The following is a 19,497-nucleotide window of genomic DNA, read 5'->3' on the forward strand; positions in this document are numbered from 1 at the left end:
GAACAATTTTCATTTTCACATTGAAATAATTAGACATATGGAAGCACTTACATTGAAGTATTCACACTTGGGTATAAATAAATTATGTATAGGCTTTTATTTATTTGTTTTTTTAAACAAAAGGACTGCTAGGGAAAAAGAAGTTTGTATATACTTTTGTGTTTTATTTATTTTTATGGCTGCAGTTCATAACTGGCAATGCTTTAGGGTGAAATATTATTGTCTTTTTACAGAGATTCTCAAAGATGCACATTGTCTGTTTGGAACTGCTCCTTTTCAGTCTGACCTGGGCAGCACCGGTAAGCATTTAAAAATTCAGTTATGCGTCATATAATCTCTTGCTCTCTTGCTTCTTTTAAGCAATGTCTTTTCAAATTAGTTAACACTTCTGTAGTTCAGTATAATAAAAGACCAAGCAGAAAGAAAGCAGCCAGCACCTGACACCAATGCCTCCACAAACGAGGCCTTCAACAAACATGAGCTGAATTACAAGATATCAACATGTTGGCTTTTAAGAAACACCAAAAAGAGTACTTTTGAGAAAACCAAGAGCCAGCCACAGTGTTTCAAATCAGCTAAGGCTAATGAGTAAATACTCAGAGACCCAAGTTATAATATATCAAAAGAACTTTTCAATATTCTACAAAAAAAACTGGGGAAAAAATTAACTTGACTAGATTAAGGCTAACCAACTAAATTTTGTAAATACATGGCAATACAAAGGGACCAAACTTTCATGTAATTTTTTCAATACCCCAACACTGAGAGCTAGATAATGATTTTTCTCTTCATCAGTGAGAGTAAAGGTGGGAGGAAGTGCCCAACCCACCCAAGCTTAACCCAAATCAAGCTCCAGTTTCCTTTTGTATCTTTTCTTCTCTCTGATTCACCCAGATGAGTACTTAGGATGTGACTAATTGTCTTGTGAAAATGCTGAGTGTTACCGATATTGTCTGCAATGCAGACACAGTGCCAATTAGATAATGTCTGGAAAGCATTCTAATTTCTCACAGTAACTTCTTAGGTTGGAGAACCACGGAAACAAGTGGTCATTCTGTTGCCAGAAGTACTTAAATATAGGTCCTGAATGAGTGGGTGGCCAGTTGGGTAACCCACTGACAACCATATCATACAGTAAGGACAGCAGAAGTTGAGGAAAGCATATCTCTTCTCAGTTCACAGCCTCTAACAGTCCCATGGGGGCTGTTCTGCTTAAAACAGACATCTGCCAGGTCCAATCCACACGACTTAGTGCAGTCAGGGCCACAGACGCCTGCGTTTAGGCATCAAGAAGGTCTTGCTGACGCAGCTCAATCCCACCAGTATAGGATGAGTCTGTTCTCAGCAACACACTCCAAGAAACAGCTGGCACTCTCTGACCATTTTCCAGTAAATGCTCTATGTCAACATCAATCCAGTGACCACTAGCCAAAAGCAGGTGCCAGCATTTCTCCCCAGATGGAAACAATGCCATCTCCATTACAGGGCCACATTCAAGCATGGGAGGATTGCCAAGTGGGTGTTGGGGGAGAAGGGAGAAAGGCATATTTCAAATGAAAGAGGCTCAGCAAGGGCAGAGAGATAAAATTTGGAATTACAAATGGTGTTTTCTCCCAGATAAATAGATTCCATTTGAGCAATTATCTAATTATTTAATAATAGATTGGTGGTATCGGAAATTAGTGCTATATGTACAAAACATATAGTATATATGTTTTGAAATTATAAGCCAAATTCAAACTGTAGAGGAAGGACAAGTTTTTCTCAACCCTCTTTGGGTCCCTGGTTGGTCTGAAAATTAAACTGACAAAGACAGATGAACAGGAGAAAAGCATACAAGTGTTACTGAATTTTTACATGTACATGGGAGCCTTCACAAGAGAATGAAGACTCAGAAGTGACCAGAGCAAGAAGCTTTTACACCTTTTACACAATGAAACAATACATTTGTAAAGAACTGACAAGACAAAAGGTTTAGGTTAGAGTAATCCTTATTATCCTCAACCAGGAAGATTAGGATTGGTTTAACAAGGTTTGTTTGCAGGTTACTCTAGTGTGATCTCTGGACTGATAAGAGGAGTCTATCTCCAGTAAAAGGAGAACTTATTTCCTGCCTCTAGGCAGAAAAGGGGGAACTTTTTCTGTTTATTATTTTTAATTGCCTTCAGTTCAAAATAATTTTTATGTCAAAGAGGCATATTTTGGGGTGACGTACTGGTTTCCTTCAAAAACAAAATTTATAAATGGAAGAAAATAAAAGATGATTATCAGGCTATGTGATTTAATTAATATTCATCAACATGCAATTAGACTCTAAGAACATTGTTATAAGTTACTTTGCTGTAAGTTCATGATTTATTATTGTGAACTATATTGTGAACTACTCTATATTAACAAGTATGTTTTTAATATGCGTGTGTGTTCTGTAAAAGATGCCAAATACCCCAAACTGTCATTTCTTTTTTTATTAATACCTACCCACTCATTTTTGTTTTCTCTTTTCTATAGCCCCATTTGCAGATCTGTTTTCACTATTTTGACACTTTTGAGAAATGATACAATGATCTAAATTCATATGCAAAAGATCAAATAAAAACCATCATAAAAAGACAATAAAAGATAAAATGATAAGATATGCCTGAAGGTACTTAATGTAAATTTCCTCTTATTATTTTTTTTCCATATATTAGGCTATTTAAAAATGTATTATTTTTAACCCTGGGACTTTGATACAGAGAATTTAGGTCAAAATATCTCCTTTACTTCTACTACTGCTTCCAGCTGTGTAAGTGTTCTGTTTCTCCTGCTGCCTATCTCACATGGGAATTAGATGAGATTATTTATATAAAAGCAGTTTACAAACTGTAAAGTGCTATATAAATATAAAATGTTATTGATAAACTATTTTTTTTCATACAAATTTGTACTTTCATTTTTATGGCAAGAGTTGTACTTTTATTTCTATAATAGAGAGATTTCTGGGAATAGAAGTATTGGATAGAAGAGAATATCTATTTTTTCCAAAGATATTGCCGTATTTTCTTCCCCAAATGGTATACGTCTTTACATTCTTACCACCAATATGTATCATATTATCCCTTCCTCTATATTCCCATCCAATGATAGTTCATTTTTTATTTAATATGTATTTCTGTCTTTTTAAAGTTGAATTATAATTGACACCCAATATTATAGCAGTTTCAGGTGTGTAACATAGTGATTCAATATTTTCATTTGTTACAAAATGATCACCAGGACAAGTCTAGTTACCACCTGCCACCATACAAAGTTATTATAATATTATTGACTAGATTCTCTAGGCTGTACATTACATCTCCGTGACTTATTTTATAACTGGAAGTTTGTACTTCTTAATCCCCTTCACTTATTTTGCCCAACCCCTACCCACACCCCTCTGGCAACCACGAGTTTGTCCTGTTTCTATGATTGACAAACTATTATTGTTTCTAGAATGGCATGGAATCTGAAGGAGATCTGCCTTGGAGCCCAGCCAATAGGGTACTTTTACTAAAGTTTTGAGTTTATTTTTAAGATGATTCTATCAGTCTGGATCTAGTCAGGAAAACAAAATCCATGACAGGAAGTTGAGTAAGAAGGGTTCTATTTAGAGAATAGTTGTAAAGTATAGGACAAACAGAAAGGGCAAATCAAGGGTCATGAGGCAACATAAAGATTGAAGCCACTACTATGCTTTGGGCTGGAGAAACAATGAAGGAGGTGTTGTTCCCAGTGCCGTGGGGGTAGCAGGAATTAGGACCACAAAGGAGATGCATCCCATCCTAGAGATGCAGTGCCACACCGAGAGAGCAGGGAAGGACATACCTTGGCTTCTTTCTCCTTCTACCCTCCAGTCTCAGGTCCCGTCTCCCTTCAGCCAAACCCACACCGGAGTCAGATGGGAAACGAGCTCAGGAAATGTCATTTGCAGGACTCATCCCAGGCAGAGCAGATGCACGGTATCTAAAAGCAAGCAGGACAATTTCTCATATCTTATTGGAAGGAAATACAGAACTCTAAGGTTTATTCAGGCAGAACATGCTCTAGGTGGATAGGGTCTTTTTCATCTCTCCCTTAAGGGTTTCTCTTTCTTATGATGCCTGCTTCCACTTTAGCACACACATTCAAACATGAACCAGTCCTACCCATTGGTTCTTCTTGTCACATCTGAGATAACCTAGGAGTTTCAAAAGTAAATAAGGAAATAAAAATACTGGAAATAAAGAGTCTTTACATCTGTTTCTTCCATGGCAAGCTTGCCACAGGATTCTCTTCTTCTGCATGCTCTCCTGGGACACCTAAAGTTTAGCCCAAAAGCCTGGAACAAGCTGCCTGGGTGTCATGCAGGGTGTCAGGTGGGGTCACTGGTCCTGCTCCCCACATAAGAACGCAGGACATGGTGAGGCCAAAAAGGAACACTCACGGAACCATAGATAGGGGAGTCATACCACGATATTCTCTCTGGTGGCTGGGTTGGAGACACAGGAAGCAGGAGCCACACTGTTCGCAACCCTCACTGCACCGCTTGCAAGCCACCATCTTCTTGCTAGCCCCCATATTTCTGCTAGCGTAGCCACAGCAGTTACATTAGTGGCCAATGGCTCACTGGTTACAGCTGACAGCCAACTAGCCACAGCTGATGGCCATCCAATCACAGTTGATGGTCATTTACTACCCGAGTGAGCATCTTTCCACGTGAGGCCGAGAGTCTGGAAACTTCACTCCTGGCTCTGTCCCCACACTGGGTCTATTTCTTGTTGGTTTCTGGCCTTTCTCCACTTTAATAGCTACCTCTTGCCCTCAGGAACCCTCAAGATATCTTGACCCTTTCATGTCAGATCAAGAGAAAGCATTTGTCCCAATTTGCAGGCTATGCCATTTTCCATATTACGCCATAATTCCTGAAAGAATATCTGCCCAGGTGACCGGCAATAAGAAGTCCCATCCTTAAGTGTGGTCCTTCCCCTCACGTGCAGGACTGTGATTTTACTCTTGCTGCATGAGCAGCAGTATATCTTAACTCATATAGCAGTTACTGAACTTATATAATCAATGCACATACAGTCCACATTGCTGAACTCTGATTTTGGTTCACTGATATTAAACGAATCCCAGGGTGCTTTTTTCAATGGATACTAATGACATCCAAGCTTTTTCACCTGGCATTCTCCTAAATGTGGTTGTGTGATGGAGATGACATTGTCTCCCTCTGGGGGAGGAACCTTAGCACCTTCTTGTAACGAAAACAAATGTTAATGTGGTGAGTGCGTCCATCTTCTTTTGGTCAGAATGATTTTTCACATTGAATAGTATAACCCAGTGAGAGAAAAGCAAACAAAACATTTAATGTTCGAAGAAATGAACGAAAGAATGAATGTTTGGTGCAGTTTTATTTCTTGTTTCCTTGCAGACATTTAAACCACAGACTGAGAAAACTAAGCAAGACTGTGTGGAAGAACAGAGGGTAAACAGAATTATTCTTCTCAAATAAATCCATTTTAACTCTGTAAAGGAAAAAGCCAGTAAAAGGAAAATTTTAACTGTCAAAATATTCCTGTGTGCTTAGAATGGAAAGGCAAAATTACACAACATAATTTGGCCACTTTAATTCACACAATGTGTGACAGAAAAGAGAAAAGCATTCTAACCAGAGATTTCTCTTCAATGTGATTTCTTCCTTCACAAGGATAAGTGAGTAAAAATTCTGGGCTACTGTTATTAGGAAACATTTTTCCACATATGTACATAAAAACAAAGCAATACCTGAGAGAGAAAACAGAGGGAAGAGCATTAACAAGTCTTAATGGGGAATTCTGTTCACATGGAGTTAGTTTCCCATATGATCCAGAAAGTTAAATAAGTTCCCTCAGCTTTTCATGTCACCAAATTGCAGCTTTCTTCTGCTTGCCACGGTTTCTTTTGGCAGCCTCAAAAAATTCTGTTCTAAGAACTAACAATCTTCTGTTCTCTGTCTCAGCTGAAAATTACAAAGGCAAAACCTGAAAATTTAAGAGCCTGAATGTTCATGCTGTGAATTTTGCCAATTTGACATCAGACATGTATATTGGAAAAATCGACCTTTCTTCTAATCCCCTCACCCTTTCCCACCTGAATATATTTCCAAGTGTTCCATTTCCACTGAAATTTGGTAATTAAATTGACACACCCTGGGCAAGAGAGAGTCAGTTGATAGTCATCTTTAGGGAAAACAGAGTTAGGGACACACAGAAAAGAAAGGAACAAGTGGCTATCTTCAGGGGCCGGCTGGCACTCGCCCTCCAGTGGTTATAGGAAGTACTACATTTGTCAGATGCAGAATTAGCCTTCACTCAAGTTTTACAGTACCGTGTAGTATCAAAAAGAGAGCCAGAAATCTTCTCAGAAAAGGATAAACCCATCTTAATATAATGTTGTGTTTTTGTAGATAACATACAAGGGCCACCATGAGAAACATGGGTATTATATTTTTAAGTATATTTACACATCACCTGGGAGGAAAAATCAAACTAATATAAAGGTAAGCTGAGTCTCTGAGTAATGATTCTTATGATAAGCCTAACTCTGGACTAACGCTATATGAAACTATAGCGGAGCCTATCTGTGACTTGTGGCTTTGTCCCTTTCCCATAGTCCTAGGCTCCTCAAGTGTCTCTGTGGCTATGGAACTCTGTGTTCCAGAGTCTTCCTGATACAGAAGGGCCACCCGTGCCCTGGCCCTCGTCCTGCCCTGCCTCAGGACCTACTGTGGCAGGTGTGGTCCTGGTGGACCCCATGAATTTTTTTGTGTTAATGCTTCTGATTAAGGTTTGGTCTTTTATAAGGAGGTTTTCTGGACATATTCTACCATATGCTCTAATGCTGACGATTAAAAGGCTATTAGGAGAAAGCATTTTGGCTTAAAAAGTGACACATTTCAGTGTTCCTTAAATTCATTTTACAGATGACTCCATCTGTTTCAGAAAGCTCCAAAGAGAAAGAATAAGGGCCTTGTCACTGGACTGGAACAATAATCCTTTTCACTCAGTCCTTTCTTGCAGCTTCATTGGCCAAAAAGCTGGAAACAGCTTAAAATGCCATCAGCAAAAAGGACTATTTACTTTTTCCAAATCTGGCTTCATTTCTCATGAAAGTAGTAGTTTCCCTTCAGAATGTTGTTTCGTTCAGCTTGATATTCTTTAGATGCATCTCTAGGACTAACTGCCTGTTAAAGTTTTATTGTAACAAATATGAATTGAACTCTTTCTATTGTGCAAGATACTGTGTGAGATAAAACTATTAAGAAAACTTAATTCTTTCTCTCCAGGATCTTAGAAACAAACAAACAAACAAACAGTCCTTACAAAAGTCGTTATAACCCAAGACATGTGCAAAGTGCTACGTGAGTGGTCCCCAAAAAGTCATGCTTTAGGGCTTGGAGTAGAAAAAGATTAATTCCCAGTCTGGTATTCAGGAAAAGCTACATAATGGAAATAATTGAGCTGGGTCTTGGAGGATGAGTAGGATTTGAGCAAAAAAGTAGGTGGGAGAGGCCATTCTCCATGAAAAGAATATTATAAGCGAAGACGTAAAGATAGAAAAGCAGAGCAGAGGAAAGCAGAGCAACCAACTGATACACAGATCATCACATAGTCAACAATGCAATCGGAAATCACTTAACATAAGCAAATGCAGAAATAATTGACCATAACGCACCACGATTTAAAAGGTGTTACGTTTTCATTTATAAAAGAACCCTACTCAGTCTTTGCACACAATTTATTATACATTTATTATACAATTTAGGATACATGCTACTGTTTTAAAAGCAGTCAAAGCACCAAATGTAAACCAAAACTTCCTACTTCAGAGTAGAGAGGAAAAAAATTAAGAAGGGATTATTATAATCTACTGATTTTCTAATGCATTTGCTTAATTCAGAAAGATATATTATCAATGAGTAAGTAAACTTGATTGCAAAAGAAAATATAAATGTCCATGTAAAATTTTTCCAAAATTTAATGTCTTAAAATAAGTCAAATGCTTAAAATCCTTTATAATTTAGAAATAATTCACTATAAATTTTTTCTATTATATTTTTCCTTAGATCAAAATCTCACATATTTTCAGAATATACCTGCCAAATAAAAGACTAGTGAATAATGATGTCATACCCCCCACAAATAGATCATTTCAAATTATATCTTAAAAATGCTCCTTTAAAAAGTCAGAACTTTTGTATACTATTATTAGCCAGCTTCATAAGAATAGAGGGCACTTCCACAAACCATTTTTATTTTGAGACTCAAGTGTGAGCTGACTCAACAATTTCCCCACTGCTTCCAAGATTAATAAGATACGTGTATAAAAGGAGAACAGCCCTATAGTTGAGGAAGAGAGAGAGAGAGAGAGAGAGAGAGAGAGAGAGAGAGAGAGAGAGATTATGAGAATGTTCACTTGCACAGACTCACTAGTCAAAAGATGAGGAACACACTCTACCCTCCTTAAATTTGGATCCTCCTTTAAAATCAGGCCCTAATCTACATTTCCAAATTTATTTCTTATTCCCTTCTTTAGGATTTCTCTATTCCAAAGTTAGAGTTTTATTCCAATTAGCATCCAAATATTTCCTGTTTCTAAACATTTGAATACACTGCTTATTCTTAAAATATTCTCAGTACTTCTCTTCCATGTATCTGAATCTTACTCATCCTTCAAGCTCATTCTTTTTTCTCCATGAAAAATGCTTTGGCCATTCCAGAATTATCTCTACCAACAAACCTCTATTGAGTTAGTAGAATCTTTTTATTAAGCATCAGATATCTATCTATCTATCTATCTATCTATCTATCTATCTATCTATCTATCTATCTATCTATGGGCCAAAAAACGTATACACATTTTAAGAGAGGAAAAAACTATTAAAATTGTAATACTCAATATATACCAATAACAAAAGATGAATGCAGTCACGTTTGACTTCTGTAATTACAAGAGGTGCTCAAAGTGGTTACTGTCAGCATCCAGACACTTCTGATTTATGATGAACTACTGCTTGAGCAACGTTGAATAGTGTCCACTTGTATACATTTTTTTGGCACCGTATATATATAATATATATTTATATGTATACACACATATATGTATATGTATACATATATGTATATATATATTGCCTAAGAATTATTAGATTTTTAAAATTTAACATAAAATAATCACTTTATGTTGAAAATTATACTTTAGCAGGAAGAAAAAAGCAAAGACAATATTGCCCTTCACCATTCTGGCAAGAGAAGAAATCAAGAGTCAGCACCTAAAGAAAACATTGTCGAGGAAAGACAGAAAGACTTGTTCCTTGTTGGAGCCAATAAAAATAACCAAAGTAGCAAATTCCAAAATCATTTTGAAAATAGACAGACAGTGAATGAAGACAACAGTATTAGTAACAAAGAAAATGCCCACAATAACCTAGAGATGTACACTTATCCTGAATCCACTGGAAATAATGGGGCTGAGGATGGAGGTGATGCTATCAGCAAAATACACGAACAAGAAGAATATGGCGCAGTTCTCATCAGAAATAATATGCAACATACAACGGAGCCAGGAGCTGTGATCGAACTCTTGGGGGAAGGAGAAACAGAGATCAAACACAGGAATGTTCTAAGCAAAATTCCAGCAAGTGCAAACTATGCTAAAGCCCCATCAAAAGGTAAGAAGCATCATCAAAGAGATCCACAAGCCCAGAACATTCCAGTAAAGAGCAAAAGCATCCACCATATCCAAGACAACACTGACTATCTAAAACAGCTCCAAAAAATTAAAAAAATCCCCAGTGATTTTGAAGGCAGTGGGTACCCAGATATTCAAGAAAGGGGGGATAATGATATCTCTCCTTTCAGTGGAGATGGCCAACCTTTTAAGGACATTTCTGGTAAAGGAGAAACTATTGATCCCGATTTAGAAGGTACAGATATTCAAACAGAGTTTCCCGGACCAAATGAAGCTGAGACTATTAATCCTGAGGCAGGAGGGCCAGGTTATAATGATATCCCAGAGAAAGAAGAAAATGGCAGAAGTACCACTGGAACCAGGGGTGAGACAGCACAAGAGGCAAATACTGCTGATGTAAGCCTAGTGGAGGGCAGCAATGACATCATAGGTAGCACTGATTTTAAGAAACTCCCTGGAAAAGAAGGAAACAGAGTGGATGCTGGCAGCCAAAATGCTCACCAAGGGAAAGTGGAGTTTCATTACCCTCATGTACCCTCAAAAGAGAAAAGAAAGGAAGGCAGCAGTGATGTTGCTGAAAGTACTAATCACAATGAAATTCCAAAAAATGGCAAAGGGAGTAGTAGCAAAGGCACAGAGCATTCTAACAGGAATCAAGTGACCCCAAGTGGAAAACAAAGATTTCCTAGCAAGGGCAAAAGTCAGGGCCAGCTTATTCCTTCTCATGGTCTTGATAATGAAATTAAAAATGAAATAGGTTCCCACAGTGGCCCCAATAACGAGGAGACTCTAACAACACACAGCAGAAAAAATCATCATGTACCCCACAGACAAAATAATTCTACGTGGAATAAGGGTATGCCACAAAGGAAAGGCTCCTGGGGTTACAGAAAAACACATTCCAACAGGAGGTTTAGGCCTCCTAAAAAGCCGGATAGTAGTGAATCATCTGACAGCAGCAGTTCGAGCGAGAGTGATGGTGACTAGTCCATGAGAAATTCCCAGCAGGATAAAGATCGGAATTCATAGTCATCTGTGATTTGATGGTAAAGGAGAGCCACCTAATAGCAAAGCAGGTGAAGGACAGAGCAGCGAGCTAAGTAAGCCAAGAAACCTGGCCTCCTGGGGAGAACTGTTGCTCTTTTAATGGTCATAGTATGAAATTCTATTCAAAGCTATGACTTTTTCTAAGGAAAAAAATTCATCAAGGACTTATGGAATAGGTAACATTTGAATAGGTGTCATATAAAAATAGTTTATGAATGTCACAAAAGCCTTCCTTCGTTGTTGCTCTATAGACATAAAAATAAACACAATTTCTCGTCTAGTAATCTGTAATAAATGATCTATAAGAAAGTCTGTTATCTGTGGTGCTTCATTTCAGAGGCAATAATATTAGTTCTGCCTCTGGCAAAGGCAGTGCTACGAAATTAATCTGCTGATTAAAGCTTGGAAGCATTCCCTCATCCCATTCTGCTTAGGTTAGCTAGCATTTCTTTTTGCCTCTGACCTCCCTCTGGACTAATAAAGATATCCTGCTTCATAGCCATCTATATTCTTTTCCTCCATTGCACACTTATAACTTCTCATAAGGCAAATTTTATTTCCTGAAACAAATCTCCATGTGATCACTGTTCTCAATTCTACCTCCTTCAAAAGACAAAGAGAACCTGAAAGAAATGCTAAGTGAACCTGAAAGCAAGGATTATTTTTTTTCCTAATTTAATTTCCATCTTTTAGGTATAATAGAAATCAGTATCAATGAAAAGACTTCAAATATCACCTAATAAATTAGTCATCATCAGAATTCCAGAATAAACAATTCCTAGTACTTTGTTATTTTTATAAAAGACAATTTGGCAAGCATATGCATGTGTGTGTGTGCAAGCACACACACACATGCACACACACACACACACACACACACAAAACTGGAAGCTATTAATGAAGTGAAGAAAATTATATCAGAATTTAAATTGCAGTTAAATCCATTGAAATCAACCTGCTACTTATATCCCATATCATATCACACTTGTACATGTGGGTCTGATCACATGGAAAACACGTGGCATTTTAAAGAAAAAAAGAGCTACAAGAGAAAAATGAATGTTTTCTTTAGGTAATTACAGGTGGGACTTTCCCAAGACCATCTGTTGTCCTCTGCTATCTAGTGGAGAAATGACGTTTCTATTTTCTGGTCATATTTTGTTTCCTCTCTCCCAGCTTTAGTGTTCATGCATATTTATTCAAATTTTCTTCATCCATTTAAGGGACACTAGCAATGTTTCAACATCCGCAATGCATTACTATGGGATTCAGACATGAAAGAGTGAGTCCAGAGTGGAAGAAGCTGAGCTAGGGAGGTGCAGCCTTGCCATCAGGCAGTGGGTCTGCGCTTTCATCAAAACCAGGTTTCAGCCATCAAGCAACTAGCTTCACTTTAAAAAATACATAAATAAATAAACAAACAAAGATTTTCAAACTAGGGCCGAAAATTTCAGCCTCAAAAATCTGCGTTATACGTTACGTGGTGATTGAAATGGACATAGTCTGCCACCTTGTGCCCCAAAAGAGCCTCCAGGCTCTGGTATTTATTCCCATGTCTGCTGCTACTCTCTCCAATCCCTCCCTTCTAGATTTCTCTGCTTGTAAATATCTACCCTTGATTTTGCATTCCTAGTAAATCTGTTCTCGACAACGCCAGCCAGTCAGGGCAAGACATCTGATTTTGTTTGGCATACCATTCAGCTCAATTGATACACACTTACTGAATGAACATGTTTTACAAAATTCCATGGGGATCAAAAGAAGAAGAGAGGAGATGCTCCAGACCCTTATTAAGATGATAAGTTAGTTAAGTTGAAAGGTATACAAAAGATATAACATAGACTGTGGTAAGTTCAATAACAGAAATATAAAGTGACTATAGGAATTGAGGATAGAGATGAACTCTAGCTAAGGGAAAGAACAAAGATATAGTAAAACTCATTTTCCTTAAGGCATTACTTACACATTCAGAGGGGCTACAGGTAGTAAGTTCCAACAGGCAAATGAGGGCTTGACAGTTGATGACCATAAATTATACTACCTACGTGGGTATTTTAGAGCTTAAGAAAGATAACTTCAAACATAGAATGGGGAAGTGGTGATGGGTGAGATGGGGTAGTGGGAGTTGGAAGGCTGAAGACAAGCAATAAAGACACCCAAAAGGCTATTGCTATAACCTAAAAGAAGTTTAACATTGCCCCTCACTTAGTCTTTAGAACCTGCTTTGAATTATGTACGTAGGCGCTCAAGGTCGCATTAACTTCAAAGACACTATGGTGCTTTCCCAAAAGATCATGTTTCAAAAACAACTTCTAATAAGGTAAACTCTGTTAGTCAAGATACTGATAGCTAGAATTAGGTGTTAAAATATAGCATTCGATGGCCCAAAGGAAAAGGAGAAGAAATAGATGGGTCTGTATGAAAGTCATAGTAAGGAAAACTGGGAGCAGAAGAGGAAGGGTGGGTAATAAAGGTTTAGAAAAAACTTAGGAGGAAATCCAGAAAAAATGAAGAACAAAACTCCAATACAATTTCAAGGCCAGAAACCCAGACGAGAAAAAAAAAGAATGATGAGTGGATTCACACAATATCTGCAAGAAAATCCACACGAACATATATGGTTTAGACTTTATATAATAAAGAGCTGCAATTGGACTCTGTTTTATTAAATGAACGATACACTATACATTCATGAGGATAGAGTACACCAGCATATATTTTCCCTATTTCGAAATATGGTTATTGCTATATTTGAACTTTAAGTAGACTGTTACTATTGTTAGGTTAATAGATTAGTAGTAGATTTAAACAATTTTAATTTAACAATTTTTATTTAAAACAATAAGCTAGAGCTAGAGAAGCCTCTGAAAGATCTCACAGAAACAAAGAAAGCATAAAAAATTTGAAGAAAATGGCTAATGAGAATAAGAATATCCCAACAGATAGAGGGACATTTAAAATATAGCTTAACAACAAAAACAATTTTATGATTATAAATTAGAACATTCTTTGAAGTAGATTTTTCAGGAAACATATAAATCCTAAAAATTTTTAAATCTGAATATATCATTAACCATGAAACAAACTGAAAAATGTTATCAAAAATTATATCTCAAAAAATCATGTCTCAAAAAATCCTCAGGTTTTACTAGTGTGTTCTTTCATAATTTCAACAAATAGATGATTGGCATGATACACACACTGTGCAGTTTTGAAATAATAGAAAAGATGGAAAGCTGCCCACTTCATTTTATGAAGCTAATATGGCCTTAATATCAAACCCTCCAAAAAATAGAACAAAATAAGAAAATCATAATACAAACATCACTTATGAACATAGATTAGAAAAATCCAAGTAGTTTAATTGCAAAAATACTTTTATGGAGTTATTCCGTATGACAAAAAAGAGCATATCTTAGAAATACAAACACAGCTTAATGTTATGAAATCTAGTCCTATAACACATCACATCAGTAACTCCACTCGCATCAAAAAAAGATAATGTCATTCATTCAACAAATATTAGAGTTGAGTTGAGTTCTGTTCAGATCATTTGACTGTCTACGATGTGCCAGATCCTGTCATTGGTGCTGAGGGTGCTTTCGTGGAGCTTACATGCGAATGGGAGAAAGACAGGCAGGATACAAACAAACAAACAAAAACAAAAATAAAATAAAGAGAGAGTATGTTAGGTGGTGATAAATGCTATGGAGAAAATAAAGCAGGGAAGGATGATGGGAATTGCCATTTTAAATAGGATGATCAGAGAAGACTGCACTGAGGTGACATTCAAGCAGAATTCTGAGGAAGATGAGGGAGCTTGCTAGGTGGACATGAAGGAGGGAAGCATTTTGGGCAGAATGAACAGCATGTGTAAAGGCACTGAGGCAGCGTCCTACCTGGTGTACTGAGGACAGCAGGAAAGCCAACATGCTTTGAGTGTATGTGCAATGGGGAGTGGTAAGAAGATCTGATCAAGTATAAGCACTTGATCAGGCAAAGAAGACAGAGCCTTGTAGGCGTGAGGGGGAAATCCAACAGAAGACTGTGAGCAAAAAGTGGATGGCCCAACTTATCTTAAAAAATAACTCAGGCTACTGTGGCAGAGAACAGAATGTAGGCTGGTAAGGGTGGAAGTCCGGTAAGGTCCAGAGGCTGCTGTGATAATCTAGATGAAAGGGATGACAAGAAGTGGTAGGCTTCTGTGTGTGTGATGAAGCATGAGCTGACAAGATGTACTGATGATTTGGGTGTGAGGGTTTAAAAGAAAGAAAAGAGGCACACATGACTTTAAATTTTTGGACTGAGAAAGTGGAAGGATGCAAAATGTCATTCTCAAATACTTAACACCCATTTCTGATTTTCAAATTATTAGCAAACAAGGAATACCAGGGAGTGGTATACTCCAAAAATGATAAAAAAGTATATATCTTAAAAACAGCTAATATTGTGAATAATGGTGCAATACCAGTGGCATTCAGATTTAATTTTAAAAAACAAACAAAAATTTATAATCAATAAAAACTGGGAAAACTAAATATCCTTCAATAGTAGATCGAACAAATTATGGTACAATTATACAATGAAGTTTTAAAATAATTTAAAAATATTTAGTAATGTGGTGAAATGACTCATTAAGTTCACAGAATAGGATACCAGACAGAATATAAAGTCTGATACCTGGTTTTTAAAAATGTATAAAATACATATTTATAAAAAGGACTGGAAGAGAAAATGTGATGCATCTGTGAATGATTTTTTTCCTTCACGTTTTTCTATGTTCTTTGTAAATTTATATACTGACTTTTTCGTTTCTTTTATGATCAGAAAGACTATAAACATTATTCTGAAAGAGAAATACATTCAAACTGAGTCAAGGCTTACTCTCACATGCTTTCAGTAAGTGATAAACAAGCAAGAGTCAGCTAAAATAATGAAGCCTCTTCATTTACTCAGACCTGCATAATCATTGTAAGACCATATATTGTAGAGCCAGAGTAGAGACTAGTTTCCATTGGCTGCTGAGAGGCTTGGGGTGGGGGGAGGGGAAGGTCCCCAGGGGGCTTTCACACCTGGGTTCTCCATCTTCATTGACCCCTCCAATCTCCAGCTTCTTGTCATAAAATATTCTGGCCCCACTAAGGGTCCTTCCCTGGAAAGGGCTCATTCCTTTCAGCAAACCAGGTCTCTGTGAAGACAGAACTCCAACCCTGAACAGATCACAAAGGCCGGCTTTATAAGAGAGCATCACAAACTCATGGATTATTGCTCACAAATTCTGCTAACTGCAAAGTCTATCTACAGGGACAGTTTTCCAGAACCCAGATCTTTGGGAAACATAAGGCAGCAAATACATTTCTGATCTGTCCATTGCGACCTTTGCTCCTTTTACACTTTCAACTCTTGCTCCTTTGGTTCCTCTTTGTTTCCTTGTCACACTTTCTGTTCTGTCTTTCACAGAGACATACGCTGCAGTTATATCCTGTTAGAATGACTGATTCATACGTGATCTGAGGGCTTGCCACAGCTCTATATCCACCATATCATTTTCCACAGGGTGGTGAGCTGAGGAAGCATCTATACACTGGCAACAAGTTCTTTTTCACAAGAGCCTGTCTAAAGGTCCATGTTTGAAGGGTGTCTTGTAAGTTCACTTTAAATGATTATTTCCATCATTTGTTGATAGAGGTAATCCACAAGGATATATTCTCTCTCCATCATAAACTGAAAGCATTCTTCCATGCCAGGTGAACACTGAGGAAGATCTGGCCATAGGTCTAGAGGACACCTAGGAGACTGATTGCAGGGTAACTGGGAAGATGTCCGTGCTAGAGATTCCAAACTTTGGCTCACATTGAAATCACTTGAGTGACCTGTTAAAAATGAAGATCCCTGGGCCCCACTTACGGACTTACATGATAAACACACACGATAACTTACCTACATGATAACATTACTTACATGACAAACATTCCTTATTCTATCTACTCACTAATACAGTGTTTCTGAGATCAACTCCAGACCACCTGCACCAGAATCACCTCTTTGCTAAAAGTACCACTTGCTGTCGTCACGTAATCCCTCTAGGATATCAGCACTTGTAGAACTCTCATTCTTGTTAAATGCTTGCACAGAATTTCACTGCTTAAATTTATTGTCATTTTTTAGCCAAACCCTATTGATGAACATTTAAGTAGGTTTTAGTAGATATTATTGAAACCACTATTAAAATAACCATCTTTTGTGTGTCTTTGGGCATAGCAGTAGGGTAAATTCTAGCAGTGACAAGCCTATTTTATGTACCAGTGATACAAAGATGCAACACTAAGTTGCATATGCCTGAAACCAGGTTCTTAGAACAAGTAGGTAAATACTGCACTTTACAAAAATTTGCCTCTGTGACGCTTCATTTCACACGAAATATGCCTCCAGAGCAGTTAATACCAAACACTGGTTGGTGGTAGACTAGGTCCAATAGGGTCACCTTAAGATCTTTAAAATAAGGCAGAACCCCTGGAGCCCCATCTCCAAAGATTCTGATTCCAGCCTCAGATGGGTCTCAGGAATCTGTAGTTTAGGAAAATTCCAGGTGATATGATTGCACAGCCAGTTTTGAGAGTCATTGTCCTGACCCATATTCAAGAGTCTCTACCTGTCAAAATGGCCACCATCAACAAATCAAAAAACAACAAGTGTTGGCAAGGATGTGGAGAAAATGTAATTCTTGTGCACTATTGGTGGAATTGCAAATTGGTGCGGCCACTATGGAAAATAGTCTGGAGGTTCCTCAAAAAATTAAAAATGGAGCTACCTTATGACCCAGCAATTCCACTTCTGGGCATTTGTCCGAAAAAATCCAAAATACTAATTAGAAAAGATATATGCACCCTTCTGTTCACTGCAGCACTATTTACAATAGCCAAGATATGGAAGCAACCTAAGTGCCCATCAATAGACAATTGGATAAAGATGCTGTGCATATATGCAATGGAATATTACTCAGCTATAAAGAAGAATGAAATCTTACCCTTTGCGACAACATGGATGAATGCAGAGGGTACTAAGCTGAATGAAATACGTCACACAGAAAAAGACAAATACCATATGATTTCACTTATGTGTAGAAGCTAAAGAACAAAATAAACAAAACAGAAACAGACATAGATCCAGAGAATGAACAGATGGTTACCAGATCAGGGGGAGTGGTTTGGGGGGTTGGGTGAAAAAGGTGAAGGGATTGAAAAGTACAAATTGGTAGTTACAAAATAGTCATGGGGATGTAAAATACAGTATAGAAAATATAGGCAATAATGTTGTAATAATTATGTATAGTGCCAGGTGAGCACTAGACTAATCAGTGAGATCATTTCATAAATTATATAAATGTCTAAATTAATATAAAATAATATTGAATCTCAAAAATAAAATAAAATATGAAAAAAAGAACCTCTTAAGTTAAAAACCAAATGGTCACTAGATGGCAACCTTGCTCACTTTTTTAAAGCACTGAAAAAATTAAGCAGAACACTTGATAGTCTTTTTTCTTCTCATTCATGATTACATTTGGAGAGGATATCTCCCTATAGAAAGTTATATATATTTTTAATACACAAACAGGGGCCTCTCTTTTATAATGCCCATATCCTATTACTTTTGAACTGCATTATCAAAAACAAGGGCTCTTTTTTCACATCCCAGTAACTATTTTGTGACTACCAATTTGTATTTTCTAATCTTTCACCTTCTCCCCCATTGAATGTCAACTATAATTATATATATATGTAAATATATATACATATACATATATATATACATATATATATATATATATATATACATACATATATATGTGTATATATATATATATCCAAGGGGTGTAAAGTATAGTGTAGGGAATATACTCAATGGTATAGTAACAGCTATACCAATGTCAGAGGGGGAGTAGACGGGGAGGGGGTGTTGTTACTTTGAGGGGTTATAAATGTTTAATCATTATGTTGTTTTATACACCTGAAACTAATAATAAAAAATGTAAAATCAAAGAAAACCACAAGGGCTCTTTTGTTTAAATAATAGTCCCCCCGGAGATTTTTAATCCAGTTTTTGTTTGTATACACCTCTCCTATAAAGCCCTGAATTTCCTGTTTCCTAAGATAATAACTGTATTTTATCTTAACTAAAAATATCTCTTTCTTTTATTACTAATATCTGGATCTCATTAAAGCCAAAGACTAGCTGTACTCAGTTTTGTGAGGCTAAACACCCTAACATTAAGGCTGCCATTTTTTGCTAATGCTGCCTATAGAGATGCATAGAGTCTTGGAAGAAAGGTTAGAGGTCATCCAGCCCAGGGCATCTAAATCAGGATCACATTCTTTTATCCCTACTAGCTGGTGATTTTGTCACACTTACTTACGTTAACATGGAACTCACCACCTTGCACTTCTGTTTTTAGGCAGAATGATTCATTCTTTTTCCACATGACATCTATCATGTTCTGTACCCTTCTCCTCATGAAATTAAACATTTTCCAATGACCTTTCATGTGACCCATCACTATGTTTGTCACCTCCAATTTCTGTCCACACATCTCAGCACACAGTGCTGACAGTTACCTCCCTTATTCTGAGCACTCATTCCTATTAATATGGTCTAGGATCATGTTAGAGCCTTGGCATCTAACAAATGACTGTGCCAGTGGTTGGCCCAAAATACAGGCTGAAT

At 37.1% G+C, this 19,497-nt stretch overlaps 1 protein-coding gene across 1 annotated transcript; it reads left to right on the plus strand.

Moving 5' to 3' along the window:
• Positions 1-245: 245 nt before the first annotated feature.
• On the plus strand, positions 246-10,713 carry MEPE (matrix extracellular phosphoglycoprotein; the record flags this gene model as incomplete). Its single annotated transcript, XM_081049030.1, has 4 exons — positions 246-299; positions 5,429-5,482; positions 6,443-6,535; positions 9,238-10,713. The coding sequence occupies 4 exons, from the start codon at positions 246-248 to the stop codon at positions 10,711-10,713; spliced, it is 1,677 nt and encodes a 558-aa protein (XP_080905156.1).
• Positions 10,714-19,497: the final 8,784 nt, after the last annotated feature.

The sequence above is a fragment of the Rhinolophus hipposideros genome (genome assembly GCF_964194185.1).
Source record: "Rhinolophus hipposideros genome assembly, chromosome: 1".
Taxonomy (NCBI): Eukaryota; Metazoa; Chordata; class Mammalia; order Chiroptera; family Rhinolophidae; genus Rhinolophus; species Rhinolophus hipposideros.